This window comes from Aplidium turbinatum, chromosome 14, assembly GCF_918807975.1.
Source record: "Aplidium turbinatum chromosome 14, kaAplTurb1.1, whole genome shotgun sequence".
Lineage (NCBI taxonomy): Eukaryota > Metazoa > Chordata > Ascidiacea > Aplousobranchia > Polyclinidae > Aplidium > Aplidium turbinatum.
In genome coordinates, this window is record NC_137485.1 from 15,588,473 (window position 1) to 15,608,107 (window position 19,635).

Genomic DNA, 19,635 nt, shown 5'->3' on the forward strand with positions numbered 1-19,635 from the left:
ATTTAATTTTTACAGGTTTAAAAACAATTTTTATTCATTCTGTTCAGATTACTACAGGTTGCGCCGATCATAACAAGCATTTTGCTTCTTTGTGATGTCATAGATGTTTTGCTTCTTTAGTTTGCTTCTTTGTGATGTCGTGGCGGATGGAGGCTGTCCTTAGTAATTCTGGAGTTTTTTTTCTGCAGATTGGATTACGGTTATAATATTTAATATCTTTTCAGGAATTCAGGTTTAGAGGTTTTTTTTGCAGATTAAATTACAGTTGTAATATTTAGTATCTTCTCAGGAAGTACAGGTTTAGAGATTTTTTTGGCAGATTAAATTACAGTTGTAATATTTAATATCTTTTCAGAATTATCGATTCTTTACTGTTTGCATGTTTTTTCAGACCTTCTGATGATCCGTTAGGTGAAACAATTTGTAAAGGCTTCAGATAGTAATAACTACATTTGATTTAGCAGTTTGTCAATATGCTACGGTAGCCTACTTCTTGTAGGCTAGGTATGTGTCTTTTAAAATTCTAATAAGATTTATAGGCTACGTTAATAAAGTGTAGGCCTGTGAAGTTATAAGCTTAACATTTTCATGACATAGGCTAGACTACCAATATTTTGATTGATCAATTTTAACTTCTTGTTGCTACCATGGCTAGCCTACCTAGAGATAGGCCTACCACCTGATTTGTCACATTTTGCAGAATTTTCCAGATTTTGTCAACTTTTGGAGGTTGTTTGAACAAATTTTTCTAAAAATTATATTTTTACGTCGTCTTTATTGTTTTCCCCAGATGACACAATAGGTTTTAACATTACCAGCTGTTAGAAAACAGAGACAATTTGATTTCGAAAATGTGTTTGCTTTTTTTCAACTTTCTTTTTCATTTTCTACTGCTTCTCTAAGATCAGTGACGATCGGTGAGGGAAAGCAAGGAAAGCAGTGCTTACCTGAGCAAAAACTATGCAAAATATAATGACTGAATTCTAGGTTTAACTTCTTATTATTTTTATCAAGTCTATTTTAACTTGAAAATTACTGTATTCGTGACTAGAATTACTCGTAACGCTTGTGAGTAGTCTAAGTCCTCACCAAACCGCAAGTCATGCCTATAAATGCCAATTAACGCAAACGCTTTTGTCAGAAACCATCACTGAAGCTCCAGGGAAATCAACTTTCAAAGTTGCTTTCCCAGGTTCAAAAATGTCAAAAAACGCCTTCGTTTTATCCAATCATCACTCGTTTTGCAAAACGTCACCAGCTGCTTAGCCAATCAGATGTGTTATGGTTATGGTATGGTTAGTCTTGCTTTTCCAGTGACGTCATGCGTATCTCATAGCTTTTGGTTTCGGACAAAAGGAATACAACCTCTACGCATGAGTGATTTTCGCGCTTGTAACTATAGGCTACTGAGTACGCTGAAAATAAAGCTGGTTCTCTTACCAAAAAAAACATAGATTCTACAATAAAACATGCAATTCCAAAGGGTACATTAACCAACTAGTACTGAAACAGCACAAGTGTTTTTTAAATTCTTTTTGGTCAATAGACTGACATCACAAGTTCAGAGCAAATTTACTTGTGTTCTTCAAGAATGGACTAGCTTAATTTATAGGCTAATTATTTGCTCTTTACTAGTGCACCAGTCCAATGCATGTCTTAAATGCTTACAGATGACATTGACAATAAGTTTTTGTGCCCAGTCTAAAAAAGCAGCCAACATTCTAGACTAGTCTCAGTTTGATTGATTGATTAAATCTTTATCCACAGACTGGGAAAGTCCGAAGATTTTGTTTTGGAAATGCTCTCTGAGCGCACCAAATTGGAAGTGTTTTTCAAAATTTTCTGGGGGAGGCCCCCCAGACCCCCCGCTGGAAGTGTTGCCTTCGGCAACACGCCTTCAGGCTTCGCCCGACGGTTACGCCCTTCGTGCCTACTACCTTGCTGCAGCATATTTCCAAGTTGCTTTCCCAACGGTTTAAGCCACCGAACGTCACTGTCTAAGATAACAAAACGCTTTTAAATTATTACGACACAACAAAAAGTAAAAAATCTCAAAAAATGTCAGTCAGACACTAGCAGTAGCAGTAATCTAAATCTGCAAAATGTGACAAATCAAGCATCATCTCCAGGTGGCCATGTTGCTATACCTACAACATGATCATAGTATTTGTTAGACTTTATTTGTGCAAGAGTATGCTACTGCAGAATTTCCGATCAGCTGAGCATAATTGAAATATATATGAAATAAATATGAAATCAAATATAGTTATTACTATCTGAATCCTTCAGCCTGTTTCACCCACACGGATCATCAGACGGTTCTTATTCAAATAAAAATAAATAGAAAAAATAGAATTCAAATAGATTCTATTTGAATAAGAACCTTCTGATGATCCGTGTAGGTGAAACAGGCTGTCAGATAGTAATAACTATATTTGATTTAATTCGCTCTGCTTTGCTTGTTTGCTTAGCATTGAGCACTTTTTGTAGTATTAATAGTTTTCATTGTTTTGAAATAAACATGAAATACCTATTGAAATATACAGACATATATTGAAATAATCACAAGCGCAACTGCTACTGTACCCTTATATAAGTCAGTCTGGTACGTCACTGTCGACAAGCATGTCAAAAGAACAATGACATACTGCAGTAAGCCTACGTTGTAAAAAACGTAAGTATGTAATTATTCTTATATCGTGTTTTGGAAAAAAAACTTCATTGAGACGAGAGGTGGGTCTGTTTGTCTTCGGATGGCATCTTCAAGCCTCCAAAGAGCGATAGCATGTTGCTTATAAAAGATAGTTTCTTCAGATGCAAACCTTGCGTGTTATTCTTTAAGTCTTGCTGTTTTGGCCTGTACAATTCATAAGATATTTGAAGTGGGTTGTTTAAGTATCATAGGTCATCGACTCAGGTATAGAATGTTCTGTGCGGCTTTTACGGGCCACAAAAAGAACGGTCAAGGACAGCATGCGACTCGCGTTTACACTCTGAAAAACACTGAGCTAACTGATTGCGGTAAATTTCCAATAAATTTGCTTCGCCATTAGAGCAAAAATACTCACTTCACAGCAGTGACGATCGGTGAGGGAAAGCAAGGAAAGCAGTGCTTACCTTAGCAAAAACTATGCAAAATATAATGACTGAATTCTAGGTTTAACTTCTTATTACTTTTATCACGTCTATTTTAACTTGAAAATTACTGTATTCGTGACTAGAATTACTCGTAACGCTTGTGAGTAGTCTAAGTCCTCACCAAACCGCATGTCTTGCCTATAAATGCCACTTGACGCAAACGCTTCTGTCAGAAACAATCACTGAGGCACTGGAACAAACCCAGACATGGCCTTTGCTAGCACTGGCAACGACAATCAGCTTCCGGACAGACGTGTGCTACAGAAGTTCCCTCGGTCCCAACACCGACCTTCTCTCATTACCGCAATACCGCTCAAGACACCAATTCCGAGTGAACCAGTCAAGCGGTGGAACTTCCGTAAAGCCGACTGGAATCGCTTTAGCCTCCTTACCAACAAGTTCACAAATGAGTTACCTCCACCTAACTGTTACAATGTGGACGAGGCCTATCAGGACTTTTGCAGCACCATCTTAACATGTGCCAAACAAGCCATCCCTCGAGGTCGTAGAAGTAACTACACTCCATGCTGGGATGCAGAGTCCGAGCGCCTCTACCAATCTTTTGTTAGCTCTTTAGATGGTCAAACAACACCCTCAGCCGCCAAGGCTCTTCTGGAAAGACTCGATGCAAAAAGAAAAGAACGCTGGACAGAGACTATCCAATCTATCGATCTCTCGCACTCAAGCCGTACAGAGTGGAGCACACTCAATAACCTTACGGGACGATCAAGACAATCACCCCGACAATGTCCCATTCCTGCTAATAAGATCGCATCGCAGGTAATAAAAAATGGGATATATAAGCCGTGTGATCGTACCTCCGATCGGTTTGTTACCAAAGAAGTGAAAAAGCTATGGAAGATCAACACACCCGACCAGGAGAGCATTTCTAGCTCCTTCTCACGGAGCGAATTTAATGCTGCCCTCAAGCACCTAAAACCTGGTAAGGCCCCTGGTCCAGATAGGATATGTCCAGAGCTTATCATGCACGCTGGTTATGTTCTAAAGTCCTGGTTATGCGATTTCCTATCGTCCTGCCTGCGCCGCCTCAAGATTCCTAAAGTATGGAGAAGATCTCTGGTCGTCGCGATCCCTAAGCCAAACAAACCACTAGACGATGCAAAGAGCTATCGCCCCATCTCCTTGCTCTGCATCCCTTTCAAGATCCTTGAGAGACTGATCTACGCTCGTGTCGAACCAATAATTGACCCACTGCTTCCCAAAGAACAAGCTGGATTCCGACACGGGAGGTCAACTGTAGACCAAGTCACACTACTAACTCAGGATATTGAGGAGAGTTTCTCGGCAAAAAAGAAAGCGGGGGCTGTCTTTATCGACCTAACAGCAGCCTATGACACTGTTTGGCATCGTGGCCTAGTCTACAAACTACTCCGCCTACTCCCTGACAGGCACATGGTCAAAATGATCATGGAACTCATCCACAACAGGAGTTTTACCCTTACCACCGGAAGCGGAAAACCAAGTAGACTGCGGCGACTCAAAAACGGTGTCCCACAGGGATCAGTCTTGGCTCCCCTCCTTTTCAATGTCTATATGCATTACCTACCATCAACACATCTGACAAATATGCATATGCTGATGACTTGGCCATCTTGCACTCTGCGAAAGACTGGCAATCATTAGAAATGACGTTGAGCCAAGACATGACGACCATATCTGGATACCTTCACCAATGGAAACTGAAGCTCAGCGAAAGTAAAACTGTGACGGCAGCCTTCCATCTCAACAACAGGGAGGCAAAACGTGACCTGAAAGTGACCGTTAACGGCAAAATTTTGCCGCCCTGCCCAGAACCTACATACCTTGGGGTTACACTTGACAGGTCACTCACATACCGTCACCATTTACAGTCACTACGCAAAAAGCTGACATCTCGCGTCGCCCTGCTGAGACGTTTGGCAGGCACAACTTGGGGTGCAGGTGCTGACACCTTGCGCACTGCAACCCTGGCGTTGGTCCACTCCATTGCTGAATACTGCGCCCCTGCCTGGTGCCGCAGTGCCCACACCCGTCTCATTGACAGCCCAATCAACGACGCATTGCGAACTGTAACTGGATGCCTGCGCCCAACTCCAACAGAGTATTTACCAATCCTCGCAGGCATCCAACCTGCTGAGCTTCGCCGAAAGGGATCCCTTATACACCTGGCTCGCCGGGTGGGGGATCCTAACCACTTGCTTCATGCAAAACTCAACATCCCACCTCAGGAATCTCCCCGGCAATTAAAGTCAAGACACCCCTTTGTGCCAGCTGCTGTTGAATTATTACATCCATTCAGCGATCATGCCATCAGCGCAGCACACTTCATGGAAGACAATTGGAATGCAGGGTGGTGTGCCACCGACACGAAACTACATCGTTTTATACCTCACCCGGTGGCGCGCCCCCCTGGTATGGACCTGCCTCGGCCGACTTGGGTCAAGCTCAACAGAATCCGAACCGGAGTCGGTCGCTTCCATTCCAACATGCACAAGTGGGGTTTGGCTCCCTCACCGGCCTGCGAATGCGGCGCGGAGGAACAAACTGCTGACCATGTCGTTCTCGAATGTCCGATCTATAAGGCACCAAATGGAACGCATGGTATAGCCAGGCCCGGATTTAGGTGGGGGCAGAGGGGGCAGTTGCCCCGGGCCCCCCGACTTTTGAAGGGCCCCCATGTGAAAAAAAATGTAATTTTTTTCCTTTTGGCCTTTAAAGTTTCTGCAAAATGCTGTGCAGTACTGGACTGATGCTACTGTAGACGTAGAAATGGTTTTTCGCGCCGTAGGCGCAAAAAATTTTTTTGCACGGGGCCCCCCGATCTAAAAGTGCCCCGGGCCCCCCATCAGCTAAATCCGGCCCTGGGTATAGCAACGCTGGACGAAGCTACACTCACCTGGCTCTCCATCACTTGCCCTGAAATTTGATTTGATCTAGTCTCAAACGAAAGAAGAAGACTGAGGCTCCAGGTAAGCAACTATCAAACTTGCTTTCCCAGATTCAAAAATGTCAAAAAACACCTTCGTTTCATCCAATCATCACTCGTTTTGCAAAACGTCACCAGCTGCTTAGCCAATCAGATGTGTTATGGTTATGGTAGGTTAGTTGTGCTTTCCCAGTGACGTCAATGCGTACATTCGCTATAGCGACTAGACTAACTCTTCATAATGGTCTCTCGTCACGCACAGCATCATAATGCCAAAAAGCTTGCTGCTGTTTTTTGATGTCTCCTCGCCATGTACTTTAGCCTACTGTACTAGCTTTCATAGCCATGCCTTTGCCCTTTTTACAGCGTTGATATAACGTTACTTCGCCAATGAACGTTCAGGTGCGGATGCAATATTTAGTTTGTTAAGCTTCTATACGCAGGAGGCAAACTTATCCAGCTTTTTGTACAAATTGCTTGCGGTTGTAATGTTTAGGCCTAAGTGTTAGTTTTTGTAGTGTAGGCTTAACTGAATATCTGAGAATGAACATTCATGACGAATTAAACATTTAGACAACTATTATTCTATGTCTAACACAGGATTTTGGTCCTGCAACGTTAAAATTAAGATTGTTCATGACTTCTAAACATTAAATGGATGTATGACCACGACATAGGCGAAGCACAATTTGACAGATTTTTATTTTTGATTTGTTTTGGAAATGCTCTCAGAGCGCACCAAATTTGAAGTGTTTTTCAAAAATTTCTGGGGGAGGCCCCCCAGACTCCCCGCTGGAAGTGTTGCCTTCGGCAACACGCCTTCGGGCTTCGCCCGACGGTTACGCCCTTCGTGCCTACTACCTTGCTGCAGCATATTTCCAAGTTGCTTTCCCAACGGTTTAAGCCACCGAACGTCACTGCTTCACAGTACTGGACTTAACACATGCATGTGAAAACAACGCAGTTTCCATGTGACTTTGTTCTTAATTAACATGTGATTTAAATGTTCAGTAACACACCAAGCCGTGTTCTTATAGCCTGCGTAGGTGCTGAATCACTGACTTCTGTTTGTACCAACAAGCTAACAAGGCCGACAGTATGTATGCAACATCAGTCGATAACTTCGTATCCATTAAATCATGCATTGCTATTTTTATTGTTGCGTTTGATAAGAAAATGCCTGTCTCTGGCAACAAGTCAAACAAACATGGTTGGCTATATCCTGTACTTACGATGTAGTTGTGTGACTGTCTATTGATTTGGTTGTTGATTTAATTATAGTGTCTAAGTCTGTATCGTTCATGTACTTTCCTAAAAGCGTTTCTGTAATACGACCATCAAGAATATCTCCCATCGGCCTGCAGAATATAAGTTTTAAACAAAATAATTTTTTTTTTATGTTGAGATACGGTACTCAAAGATAACACAGGCATAGTAGGCTTAGTACAACGTTGAAAACATCTACCAGAACTTTTCATGTTATTAAACCGATTAAAAACGTTCGAACAAGAAAGTAGGTTCTAAATACAAAATTGTTTAGAAAAACTACATAATAAAATATCGTTTTAATTAAGAATTAATTGTCTTGGTTTCGTTTCTACATAGCCAGAAAATACTTTTGTTGTGATTCAACATATAATACAATGTTATTAAAACGATATAATATTATTAAAAGCATTTCTTTGGGGGGAGGCAAGATAAAATTTGGAGCGGGCAATTGCTCTCCCAAGCCCTCTCGTGGATATGTCCTTGTACAGTAGACTTACACACTCAACGAAAACCGAATGCTCAGAGTGTCTTCTCTATTGGTGGGAAAATCTATACTGTAATTTTGCTATGTTTTAGTTCTCTATTTTTGTAGTAGCCTACAGATTGACAATGACTGCTTGAAACGACTTTTTACTTGCCGAGCGAAATAAAATTTTTCAGACAACTTTTAAAAGTAAAAACAAGCCGAAAGTTGCTCCAATACGTTAGTTAGTTACATAGCTACACGGTTTTTGGTCCTTTCTTCCCTGTATTTCGAGGTCAACTATAAGTAGCTTAACCCTAACGTCCAATATGTCCAATATATTCATTTGCATAAAAGTAACATTTGCAAAATAAGAACGTTTAAATCTTCTAATTTTAGGCTGACTTCGTGTGAAAAAAGAAATTCATGTTACCTGATATCTGACAAAGAACTTGATGGTTTAGTAAACAAAGTTGGAATAATGACAAATCCAGCTGTACAAACAAATATAAGTAGTATCCACAGTTGAAAAATCTTTCCAGAAATCGTTTCAGCCATCTTCTTTTAAATTTTTCGCAAGGGCATTGATAGTTTCTTGCTGAAAGTAAGGCTATTGTAAACTTGCTGAAAGTAGGCTAAAGCCTATTGCTGAAAGTAAGGCTTTCTCAAATAGAGTTTTGCGCAAAATCCTTAGCATTATTTCTGCAATGTATTAAGTGGACCTACAGCCTAATTAATTGGGAAATTTGTATAGAAGTGTGTTTATTTTAGTTGCAAAGTTTGTAGGCTAGGCTCTAGTCAATTTTGCCGAAAAAAGAAGTCCATTGCTGAAATTAGGGAAGCTGAAGTATTCCAAATTCTGTAACTTCACTTCTTGATAATTGTCAACTTTATTTTAAAATGTTATGCTACATCAGGGGTTTTTAACCGGGAGTAAATTTACCCCTGGGGGTAAATTTCACCTACCAAGGGGGTAGATTTACTGAATCATAAATTAATGCAAACTTCGTTTTTTCAGTTATTAAAAAACTGGTAGGCCTAGTATTGCACTCGATTTTGATTCAAATTTATGCTTAATGTAACTTTCCATCTTTTTCTTTTATCTCCACGCAAGTAGACTACCAGTTTTATTTCAGCAGCGTAGCCTATGTGTGCTACATTTTTGGAAAAATTGGATACTGGAAAACTGGAAAAAATGGATAATTTCTTTCAACAAAATAACATATCGTGGAATTGTGTGGGTTCACTTTGCACACACGGTGCCCCTTCTATGCTCGGTGCTCAGTCTGGCTTTACAACTCTGATGAAAAAACGCGCACCGAACATCATTTCTACTCACTTTGCCCTTCATCGACATGCACTGGCAAGTAAAACCCTTGCAGAATATTTGAAAGCAGTATTGAAGCATGTGGTTGAATGTGTAAATTTTATCATGGCACGTGCTCTTAATCATCGTCTTTTCAAAGTGGTTTGTGATCGGATGGGATCAGAACATTCTATTCTCCTTTATCACACCGAATTTCGGTGGCTCTCTATAGGGGTCTTAATTTGTCTCGAGTTTTCGATCTACTGTACATGGTAAAATCGAGATTTTTCTTTGAGAACGCAAATCCCCGTTGAGTAAGCACTTTGGCAACAACAAATTTATTGGTGCATTATTGGCTTACTTGACGGACGTTTTTTCAAGTTTGAACCAGCTCAATATGCAAATGCAAGGAAAAAGTGTTACCGTACCATTATAGGCTAGATGTAGGCTACATGATAAAATTCAGGGCTTTCAGACAAAATTAGATCTGTGGAGTAGAAGAGTTTAAAAAGAAATTTACGCGAATTTTCCAACATTTGATGATTGGAAAGTCAGTAGAAGTCGCAACGAGATTTCTGACCTCGAAGTCGAAATATGCCAGCACCTTACCGCCTTAAAAAAGAACTTTGACGGTAACTTCAGTGGTGACTTTTCCAAGTTTTGGTGTGGATTAGTCGAAGAGTTTCCTACGCTGACTAAGCGTGCATTTGAAGTTATTATACCTTTTCCAACTACTTATCTGTGTGAAGCCGGGTTTTCTTTATTGTTGACTAATAAAACAAAACATCGATCTCGCTCAGCTCCCAAAGACGACGTATGCGAGTAGATCTTTCAACGACTGTTCCAAGAATCTCCAAAATTGTTCGTGGAAAGCAAGCTCCAAAATTGTTCGTGGAAAGCCTTCAAACAGATAGCTTACATTCGATTTTTCTGATGGCACATGAAATTCGTCTGCAATAAGGCACCTGCAGCTAATAAGGCCCGGCCAGTAATAAGGCCCACTCCCTGGATCTCCGTTGTTGCAAATCTTTTAAACAAAATTGGAAGCTCTGATTGGTGCTATGGTGAATTGAGACTAACTGGTAAAGTTTCACAGCCCAAAGTTGAGAAATTTTTGAGTTACGGAAAGTTGAAGTTTGGGGGGGCTGAAATTGAGTGGTTTTATTAATTTTCACATATTTTAGACTGTTCTGCAGTTAACAAACCGCTTTGACTTCCGTTTTTTTGCATTTTATGTGAAAGATATGTGCATGCTGATGCAGTAAAACCAATAAATTTGAACTTTTTTTCTAATTAAAGCAAGACTGATAATGATGATCAGACTAGGCTAATTTTGATAATGAGGCCCATGGGCCCCTGGGGTAACGTTGTTCACCCCTGGTTAAGAAAGTGAGGGTTAAAGACTTGAGTGACCTAAACAATTTTTGTTACACCATTAATCCAATTTGTTATTGCAATGGAAATATCATAATTTCAGAATCAAAATACTTTAGTATCCCTACCATATCTAAAAACACCATGTCGCTTTTTAAAAAATGGAGCATGGGGCGGGGGAGGGAATAGTTGTCTCTGTGTATTTAATTATTAGTTATGTGCCTGTGTTGTCGATTAGAATTTGTTTTGTGGTGTTGTTATTGTGAAAATATACCTTTTCCATCACTTTTGGTGCTAATTCAAACCGGGCCTTATTCACAACACGTGTATCTAATAAGGCCCGCTTGAGATTTTTTTTTATTTTTTTAATATTTTACAACCCCTTTAACTTAGAAACTTGCTTCATAGATATGTTGTTTAGATAGACCCAAAGTATCCTCATTCCAAGTTTCGTTCAAAATTATGCAGTATTTAGAAAAATATTGAGGTTTGAAAATTAGCGGGCCTTATTAGCTGCAGGTGCCTTAGGCTATGGCTGATAATGCAAAGAACGCATTTTTCTATAGGCTACAATTTTGAGATAGGCCTAATGGGAAAAAATAGCGATAAAATCGCTAGAGGGGAAGACGTCTTTAAGTAATTTATCACGACTGGAGCAAATCTGCATATGTGATCACAGGAGAAATCTGCATATGTCATTACAGATGGATCGCCATTCGCCAAGTGGCTTCTCTTGTGAGCAACACTTGCATCAAACAACAGATGCGAAAGGAAACTGGTCAACAAAGAGCCTCCACCTTGACGACTCAATTGCAGAGCGCAACAGAAAGCAAAAGGGTGCACCTCTGAAAAGTTCGGACGCCCTTCAACTGACAGCACACGGACTGGGGCAGCGGTCGGCAACCTGCGGCTCCGGAGCCGCATTCGGCTCTTTTATCTCTGCGCTCTGGCTTATGCGGATGCGCCATGCAATGAAGTTTAGGAGAAGAAATCACATTAACTGCGTGAAATAAATCATTAAAAGAATATGTGTATGTTTATATCTGACCATGAACCGATTAGTTGTGTTTCCCAGTCATGTTAAGAGTTGACAGCTGTTGGAATGGTAACTACAAATCAGTTCTACAGGGTGCGGCCGAATAACTTGAACAAAAGGCTTTCCTGTAAGCGTTATAGGTTTTGCTGTAGCCTAAGCAGTCAATTAGATAGTGCGGCTCAGAGCAGGTTTTATTTTGATGGAAAGGAGACCAAATGGCTCTTTCATTGCTAAAGGTTGCCGACCCGTGGTCTGGGACTACAACAACACAAGTAGCGACCGAGAACTGTTGGTTGATTGGACCGCCCATCCACTTTGCATTCTTACACTCGTACAACCAAATCGTCATTTTAGTGGGTTGATTGAAGTAGCCTAACTCGCATGAAAATACTTTGTTTGTATTTGAATAAATGCATAGTTTTTCTTAGAGTGAAAAAAATCTTCACTTTGACCTGAATTCTTATTCTAAAGCAATTCTTAAGAAATTCCTAATCGTATTCTGAATATCCTTTTTTAAAACAGTAACAAAAGCTTTATTGTAGGCTAAATGCCCAAATGAAATTACCCCAGCTACTTTCAGAAAATTTAAATATTTTGATAAGGAGAGACGGATATAATTGGAAGTTGATAAAAGAAAGCGAGAAGGCCGAAAAGAAGATGGAAAAACTGTGTGACAGAAGATATGAAAATAGTGGGAGTGCAGGAAGAAGATGGTGCTGACACAGTGATGTGAGGATAGCAAGCTGCACCAACCACCCCACTTTTAGTGGGTAACGACTAGTCTAGAACATCACACAACTCAGGCGAAAGAGAAAATTGAAAAAAAAAACTAATCGGGAAAAAATGATGGTTTGCGAAAATGAGAGAATTGAAAGTAGTAGTTACTTTCAGCGCCAAAAAACTTTCTTTCGCAAACCATCATTTTTTCCCGATTAGTTTTCTTTTTTCAATTTTCTCTTTCGCCTTAGTTGTGTGATGTTCTAGTCGTTACCCTTTTAGTGGGCATAAAGCCAGAAAAAGTGCGTGCCTAATAAAGCTTTCACACCTATAAAGGTCACTATAAAGGCCTACTTTAGATTCAAGCATGATGTTTTTTAACGTTGCTCACTCACTCTAATAAGCGCTGTATTAATGACCAACGTTAAAAAATATCATGCTTGAATCTAAAGTTATAGGCCTAATATAGCGTACTGTAAATTAACCACTTAAGAAACAAAGAAAAATGTTAAAAAGCCTCACCAAATCAAAAAATCATACGTGTACTCTTTTGTATGATATATTATTGCTCTTGCTCTTCGTTGCTCTGAGCTAAGCGCATCAGGAAATGTTCCCCTCACGACCATCAACACTCTTGTTAACGCACCATGGCCGATCTTCATAGCAAGTGTCTATTTATACAAACTTTGAAAATATCAGCTTAAAACTATATGGGCTAATAAAGCTATAGCCTGGATATGCGGTATATTATTGATTTTAAATCAAATATAATTATTACTATCTAAACCCTTGACAGCCTGTTTCACGAGGATCATCAGAAGGTCCTTATTCAAATTTTTTAGGCTGTCAAGGGTTTAGATAGTAGGCTAATAGCCTAACTAATTTTTATTTTTGTTATCCTTTTTTATCTTAAATTGTTCTGAAGGTGTTGCGACCGTACCAATTTTCCAACTTAATTAGCCTGAGACTTATTCTATCCTACTTTATCGGTAAGTCTCAAGCTCGTTTTAACGTTCGCGTTTTGTCGCTTCTACCTTTTCCTAGACGTTTGCTATGTTGTTGTGTATTGTTTTCGCTGTGATAGTCAGGAATAAAAAAAAACAAAAAAAACTGACAACTGCATAATCAAATTGGCTGAGAAAATCATTTCGGATTAATCTTGGCTAATAAAAATGCTTAGCAACAAGATAATATTGATCCTTTGTGACGACTTAGCAATAATAGAAATCAAGATATCGAATGTTAAGCGGTTTGTAAGGGCGTCTTTAAATGTAGCAAACCTAGCAAATGTAGCAATCCTAACAAACCCCGCAAATAGCAAACCCAGAAAATCTGGAAAACCTTATAAAATATTGGTAATGGTAACAAAGCTATAGTTCTGAGGAAGGTTTTGGCATTGTCAGTTGATAGCTATGCTAGCTAGAAAATTAGTTTTTTTTACATTCATAGTCTGCATAAAATAGAAAGGCTGGACTGTATTGGTGATTGTAAAAGGCCCCGGTTGAGGCAGATAGAACTTGTGCAGTTGGTAATCAAGCTTTGACTTTTAAAAAGGCTTGTGTAATTGATAGCTTTGACATTAAGTAATTTTTTTGTAAACAAAGGGAAACCTCTGATCATCATTCTGGATAAGAAGCCTTTATAGTTTTACAGCTGTCCTTTACAGTAGCCTACACTGTATAAGCAGTGTAACGTATGGTTTAGGCTACAATTAAAAGTACTGCTAGTCAGTAGCTTTAACATGAGGTACTTTTGGAGCCGAACACGGCATGATTTTAGTGCCGTAAACGTGAAGAAGGCACCACGTATAGGCTATTCTTTTGATATACGGTAGGCTACTTAATTTTTCTAAAAAGTGTCTTGACTTAGGGACCGAGGATTTCATTGGGATCGGGCCCAAATTACCCTTTCAACAGTCCTGCTACGAGTCACGTAGACAACATGGAATGGAAAAATAATCCAGAACCTTGTCATACATTTTTTCAATTTTTGTAGGTCAATTAACTCAACAAACAAAGGCGATTTTGTGCATTGTTTATTTAGATTCATTTGGAACCAACCGGGGATAAATAACAACTGTTAAGTTGTTGTTGTAACCGTTATTTGGCTTTATTAAACTTAAAACTCGAACCTGCAAAATAAATATTCATTCTATAACACAACTCAAGTTAACAGCAGACCAGCTAAATCAACACCCTTCACTCCAACTTGCACCAACTAAAATTGCGAACAGAAATACCATTTCACCAACAGTGAACAGTGAATAAACACGTCGGCTTCAGGCACTAGCTTTATGCATCAGAGCCATGGCTTACCTAAGCCATGATCATTACCTAAGCCATGATCAGAGCACTTGTTCAATTACAGCTCATTCTCCCCCATATAAAATTGAACAACACCAAAAGTTGAAAAAAACAAAGAGAACAATTGGAACTTAAAATTGCAATTGAAGGTACACCGTTATTACGACATCTAATGTTTACATGTGCCATAGCATGAGCACAGCACCGTAGTGATCGACAGGTTTGCGTCTCCGTTCAGAGCGGCGCAGCTTTGGAGTGACAACGCTATTCTTATTAGTTTCGCTTGGTCCATCATCAGGTTGCATCGTTTCTGAAGACGACGGCTCGGAAGTGTTACTTTCTCGAGGTACGATGGACAAGAATTCTGGAGTAGTAGCATCAGGTTCGGCGAAAGATTTGTTTTCAGAATTACACGCAGGATTTACAGCAGCGTCGTCGGCAGACCTGTTGCATGGTGAGAGATCTCTAATAGACACGGTGGTTTCCTTTCCATTGCTTAAACGAACGTGAGCATAACCTGGGTTTGCTTCAAGCAGTTCCACTTCGTCCACTAAAGGATCATTCTTATTACGCACGTGTCTTTTGACGTAAATTGGACCTGGTTTAAGCCACGACGGAATAGTAGTTCCGTTGACCGAGCGTCGAGCATGCTGGAAGAATCGTTGATGAGGTGTGCAGTGGATCGACGTGCATAATAATGAACGGATTGAATGCAGGGCATCGGTCAAAACGTCTTCTCAATGGGAAGGTGGCAACTTACGAGATTTTAACGCACATTGGACCGCCTTCCATATAATTCCATTGTATCTTTCACACTGTCCATTTCCTCTAGGATTGTAGCTGGTCGTTCGACTGGCAGCTACCCCATGAGAGTGCAGCCAAGATTTTAATTCTTGAGATTGAAAGGAAGACCAGCGATCGGAGTGAATATATGAACACATTCCAAAAGTAGCAAACAGTTCCGTTAAACACTTGATTACTGTTGTTGGCGTCATGTCGGCACATGGGAAAGCAAATGGAAATCGGGAATATTCATCGACTATGGTCAAAATGTATTTATTTTTCGTTGCGTTGGGAAGAGGTCCTTTAAAATCCAAGTTGAGTCTTTCGAAAACTTGGGTAGCCTTTATTAACCGAGATTGGTCCGATCTGACAAAGCGTGGTTTGACTTCAGCACATACGGAGCACTTGGAAACCATGTATTTCTGCTACGGAATAAGGAAGATTCTTGTTTCGAACGAAGTGAGTCATTCTAGTAATGCCGGGATGACACAGAGCAACATGAAGCTCACGCAAATTGTCTTTACTAATTGCACCACAGAATGCACGTGTAAGTGCATCGGGACCTACATTTTCCTTCCCTGGTCTGTGTAAGACCGTGTAACTAAGTTGAGAGAGTTCCATTCGCCATCTAGTTATCTTTTCGTTTATTATTTTACTTGCGTGTTTGACGTCGAACATATACGATACGCTCTTTTGGTCTGTGATTAATGTGAAGTGACGTCCGATTAATAGGTGTCTCCATTTGCGCAAAGCCTCCACGATAGCATATGCCTCCTTCTCCACAGCAGAATGACGCTGTTCACCCGTCGACAAGGTTCGTGAGTGAAAAGCAACTGGGCGTCCATCTTGATTAAGAGTCGCAGCAATAGCAAAATTGGAAGCGTCAGTTTCCACGGTCAAGGGTAGGGAGTTGTCGATAGGATGCAACGAAGCTGTAGCCAGCACTGACTTGATTTCTTGAATGGCTTGATTGGCGCTTTCTGGCAGAGGCAATGAAGCTTTGATAAACGGATGTATTCTGTCCGAATAGTTAGGAATTCAGCGTGCATAATAAGCAAATAGTCCAGTCAGGCGCTGGATCTCTTTGTGAGTTTTGGGTACTGGTAAATCGAGAAGTGGTTGCACTCTGTCTGGATCTGGTTTGATTGACTGATGTTCGATTTGACATCCTAATAAAGAAACCTTTGATTGAGAATGCTGTGTCTTCTTCTCGTTTATAGTTAAGTTGGCTTTCGACGCGGCTTTAAAAAATTCTTCCAAGTTTCGATCGTGATCAGCTTGGTTCTTCCCAGCAATCGTAATGTCATCGAGGTAAAGAAAGCAGCCCTTTAAATTGTTGCTTTTGATGAACCAGTCAATGACTCGTTGAAATTCGGGAACGGCATTGGTTAAACCGAACGGCAACCGTCGCCATTGATACAAGCCAGAGCCCGCTTGGAAAGCGGTGTATTCTTTATCCTTCGGATCAAGTTCGATTTGGTGGTAAGCGAACTTTAGGTCGACAGTGGTAAATAAGTTACTTTATTTTTAGAAAGTTCGGTCACAATGCCTTCGATTAGTGGTAATGGACAGAGATGGGCAAGATCACCAGTATTAGTGATCTTGAAGATCAAGATCACCAAGAATAAGTGATTTTGAAGATCAAGATCAATATCACCAAACTATGTGATCTTGAAGATCAAGATTGTGATTTTGAAGATCAAGATCACTTTCAAGATCACTTTTTGTGTACTTGAAAAAAATGAAGTTTTTGATCAATGACAATGATGTTGCTAAAAATAATTACTAAAAGCAACCTGGGTAAAGGTATATACTTGGTATTGCTAACTTTTACTTTTAAATACTCGATCGCCGGCCTAAGAATTGCAATAAGTTAGTGACTGTTGCTATTAGGCCTATCAATTGTTGACTTAGTTTGCATAAAATCGCAACGTCACACCCAAGGCCGAGGTTCATCACAGTAGTTCTAAAAAAGTCGCAAAATTTGCAATTAGTTTTATACTTTTTATTTATAATAAATAAATAAAAATAAACTTTGAACTGCATCATTTTTTACCAAATTTAATTTGGTTCATGTGGAAGTTTTTATTCGTGTTACTAAGTAGTTTTAACTTTCACTGTATTATGTCAATGTTTATTGCACCATTTACCCATCTGGCAACCTTGATACTGTTGTCTGGTATCAAAAAAGTTCAGAGGTTTGCGGTCAGACAAACCGCTCCATACTCAGACTCTAAACAAGTCTTGGTCCGGTTGATTTGCTGCAATAAACCACTTTACATGACCAAAGTCGGCTAGAGTCCAGATTTTTTAACACTGCCATTCTAGACTTTTGAAACATCTCAAATTGGGTCAAAGAAAGCAAACATTTCTTTAAAATTCACACATGGAAATTGTGAAAAAAGTTAAATCATTTTTTATTATACGTCAACATAAAATACACGGAAGTTGACTTCTTTATTATGACCAACACAGAAAACTTTTTCAATTTTGAAATGGTAACACTGACCAGATTAGATAGAGACTTCAAATCGTCTTTTGTTAGACACATATTATATTAACAGTGGCTTAATATTAGTAGTTGCCACTAACTACTTTGTACAGTACAAGTTCTAAAAAAATGCCTCTATCTAGTAGCCTAAGTAAACTGCAAGTTTTAAGTGATCTTGATCTTATTATTCTTCAAGATCAAGATCACACAAAAAAAAGTGATCTTAGATCAAGATCAAGATCACCAAAAAAAAGTGATCTTGAAAATCAAGATCACTTGTGATCTTCAAGATCAAGATCACGCCCATCTCTGGTAATGGATATGCATCAAGCTGAGTGAAACGGTTAATAGTTCTGCTGTAATCCATGACCATATGCGCCTTTTGCCTGATTGCTCGTTTTTGACAACCAAAACCTGAGCCCTCCACGGAGAATTGCTGGGTTCAATCATGCCGTCTTGTAGCAAGCGTTGTGTTTCTTCATGAATATAATCTCTGTCTTGTTTGGAGTATCGTCTGGCCTTATCAGCAATAGGATGGCAATCTTGTGTTAAATGGTCGAAGGGCTTAGGGTGAAGCGAATTCATTTTTGGTAAGGCGTTAAGAGTCAGCACAGGACGATGTCCATTGAATTTAAATACAACGCTTTCGTGTTCTTTAAAGATTTTCTCTCCGATTATTCCATCCGTGGCCAAATTGTCTAAAATGTTGAAGGAAACATTTGAATATTCATTTTTGTTTACGATCAAGGTAGCAAAGCATTGCCCTAAGATTGGCAAACGAACAGATGTTTCGGCTAAAATTACTTCGCCCAATGTTTGATGAATTTTTAAGGAATGTTGATCGACAAATCTTTTGGTAAGGTAGCAATCTGATGACCCCGTGTCCATCAATGATTTTGCAGTAAAACCGTCAATTAATACATCACAAAAAACGTTGTTATTGTTTTGCGTTGCTGAAAGATTAGCTGTAGCGAGTACTGAGCTTCGGATAGTGTTCAATTTGGTGCGCTGTGATTGTTTAGATTTAGAACGAACAAAACGTTGTTGACAGACTCTCGAAAAATGTCCGATTTTGGAACAGTAGTGACAAACTAAATCTCTTGCTGGGCATTCCCTTCTGGGGTGGCGAGCTTCTCCGCAGAAATAACACAGTTGCTTAGCATAAGCTGCCTGAAGAAGCTCTGGTTCGGCGCACTGCGGTTCTTGCTGACTGGAAAGTCGTTCTTGTCTGTTTGGCCACTCCCACGCACATGCACCGCTGGACGCCATGGAACTGGTTGATGTTTGATAGGCCTCAGCGTTTGCAATTGCGAGCTCCTGAGCACGAGCTTGCTCATATGCGTCTTGAAAATCCAGACTTCTGTATTCTAACAATCGTTGGCGTATCCCGCTCGAAGACAGACCGGCAATGAACGCATCTCTCAATAGTCCGCGACGATGCTCCTCGGCGGTCACAGCGTGGCATTCACATTCTTTACTAAAATGTTCCAGGCGCAAAACGAAATTGTCTATTGTTTCACCAGGTTGCTGTCGACATGTGCGCAAGCGATGATGTGCAGCTACGATATTCTTAGGCTTTACATAGAGACCCTTCAGGAAAGTCATGGCCGATTCATAGTCTCTAGCACTTGCTATACTTTTATAAACCTTCGGGGACACCATGTTGATTAAAACTTTCAAATTGTCTGGGTTCAAATTTGCTGCAGCCAAACCTTCTAAATAGTGATTGAACGTCTCAAGCCAATGTTTGAATTCGTCGACTGCTGACGGAGCACTTGGCTCAGTTTCCAAACGCTCAGGTTTCAAGACCTTGTCCATGTTTAAATTAT

At 40.0% G+C, this 19,635-nt stretch overlaps 1 protein-coding gene and 1 pseudogene across 1 annotated transcript; both read right to left on the reverse strand.

Moving 5' to 3' along the window:
• Window positions 1-2,161: 2,161 nt before the first annotated feature.
• Window positions 2,162-12,949, reverse strand: LOC145783450 (uncharacterized). The gene is made up of 4 exons (XM_082595327.1): window positions 12,752-12,949; window positions 8,230-8,394; window positions 7,297-7,422; window positions 2,162-2,857 (listed from the first exon to the last, which is right to left on the reverse strand). The coding sequence occupies exons 2-4, from the start codon at window positions 8,352-8,354 to the stop codon at window positions 2,719-2,721; spliced, it is 390 nt and encodes a 129-aa protein (XP_082451453.1). The 5' UTR covers window positions 8,355-8,394; window positions 12,752-12,949; the 3' UTR covers window positions 2,162-2,718.
• A 1,759-nt stretch (window positions 12,950-14,708) lies between these two features.
• Window positions 14,709-19,624, reverse strand: LOC145782936 (uncharacterized; annotated as a pseudogene).
• Between the last annotated feature and the right edge of the window lie 11 nt (window positions 19,625-19,635).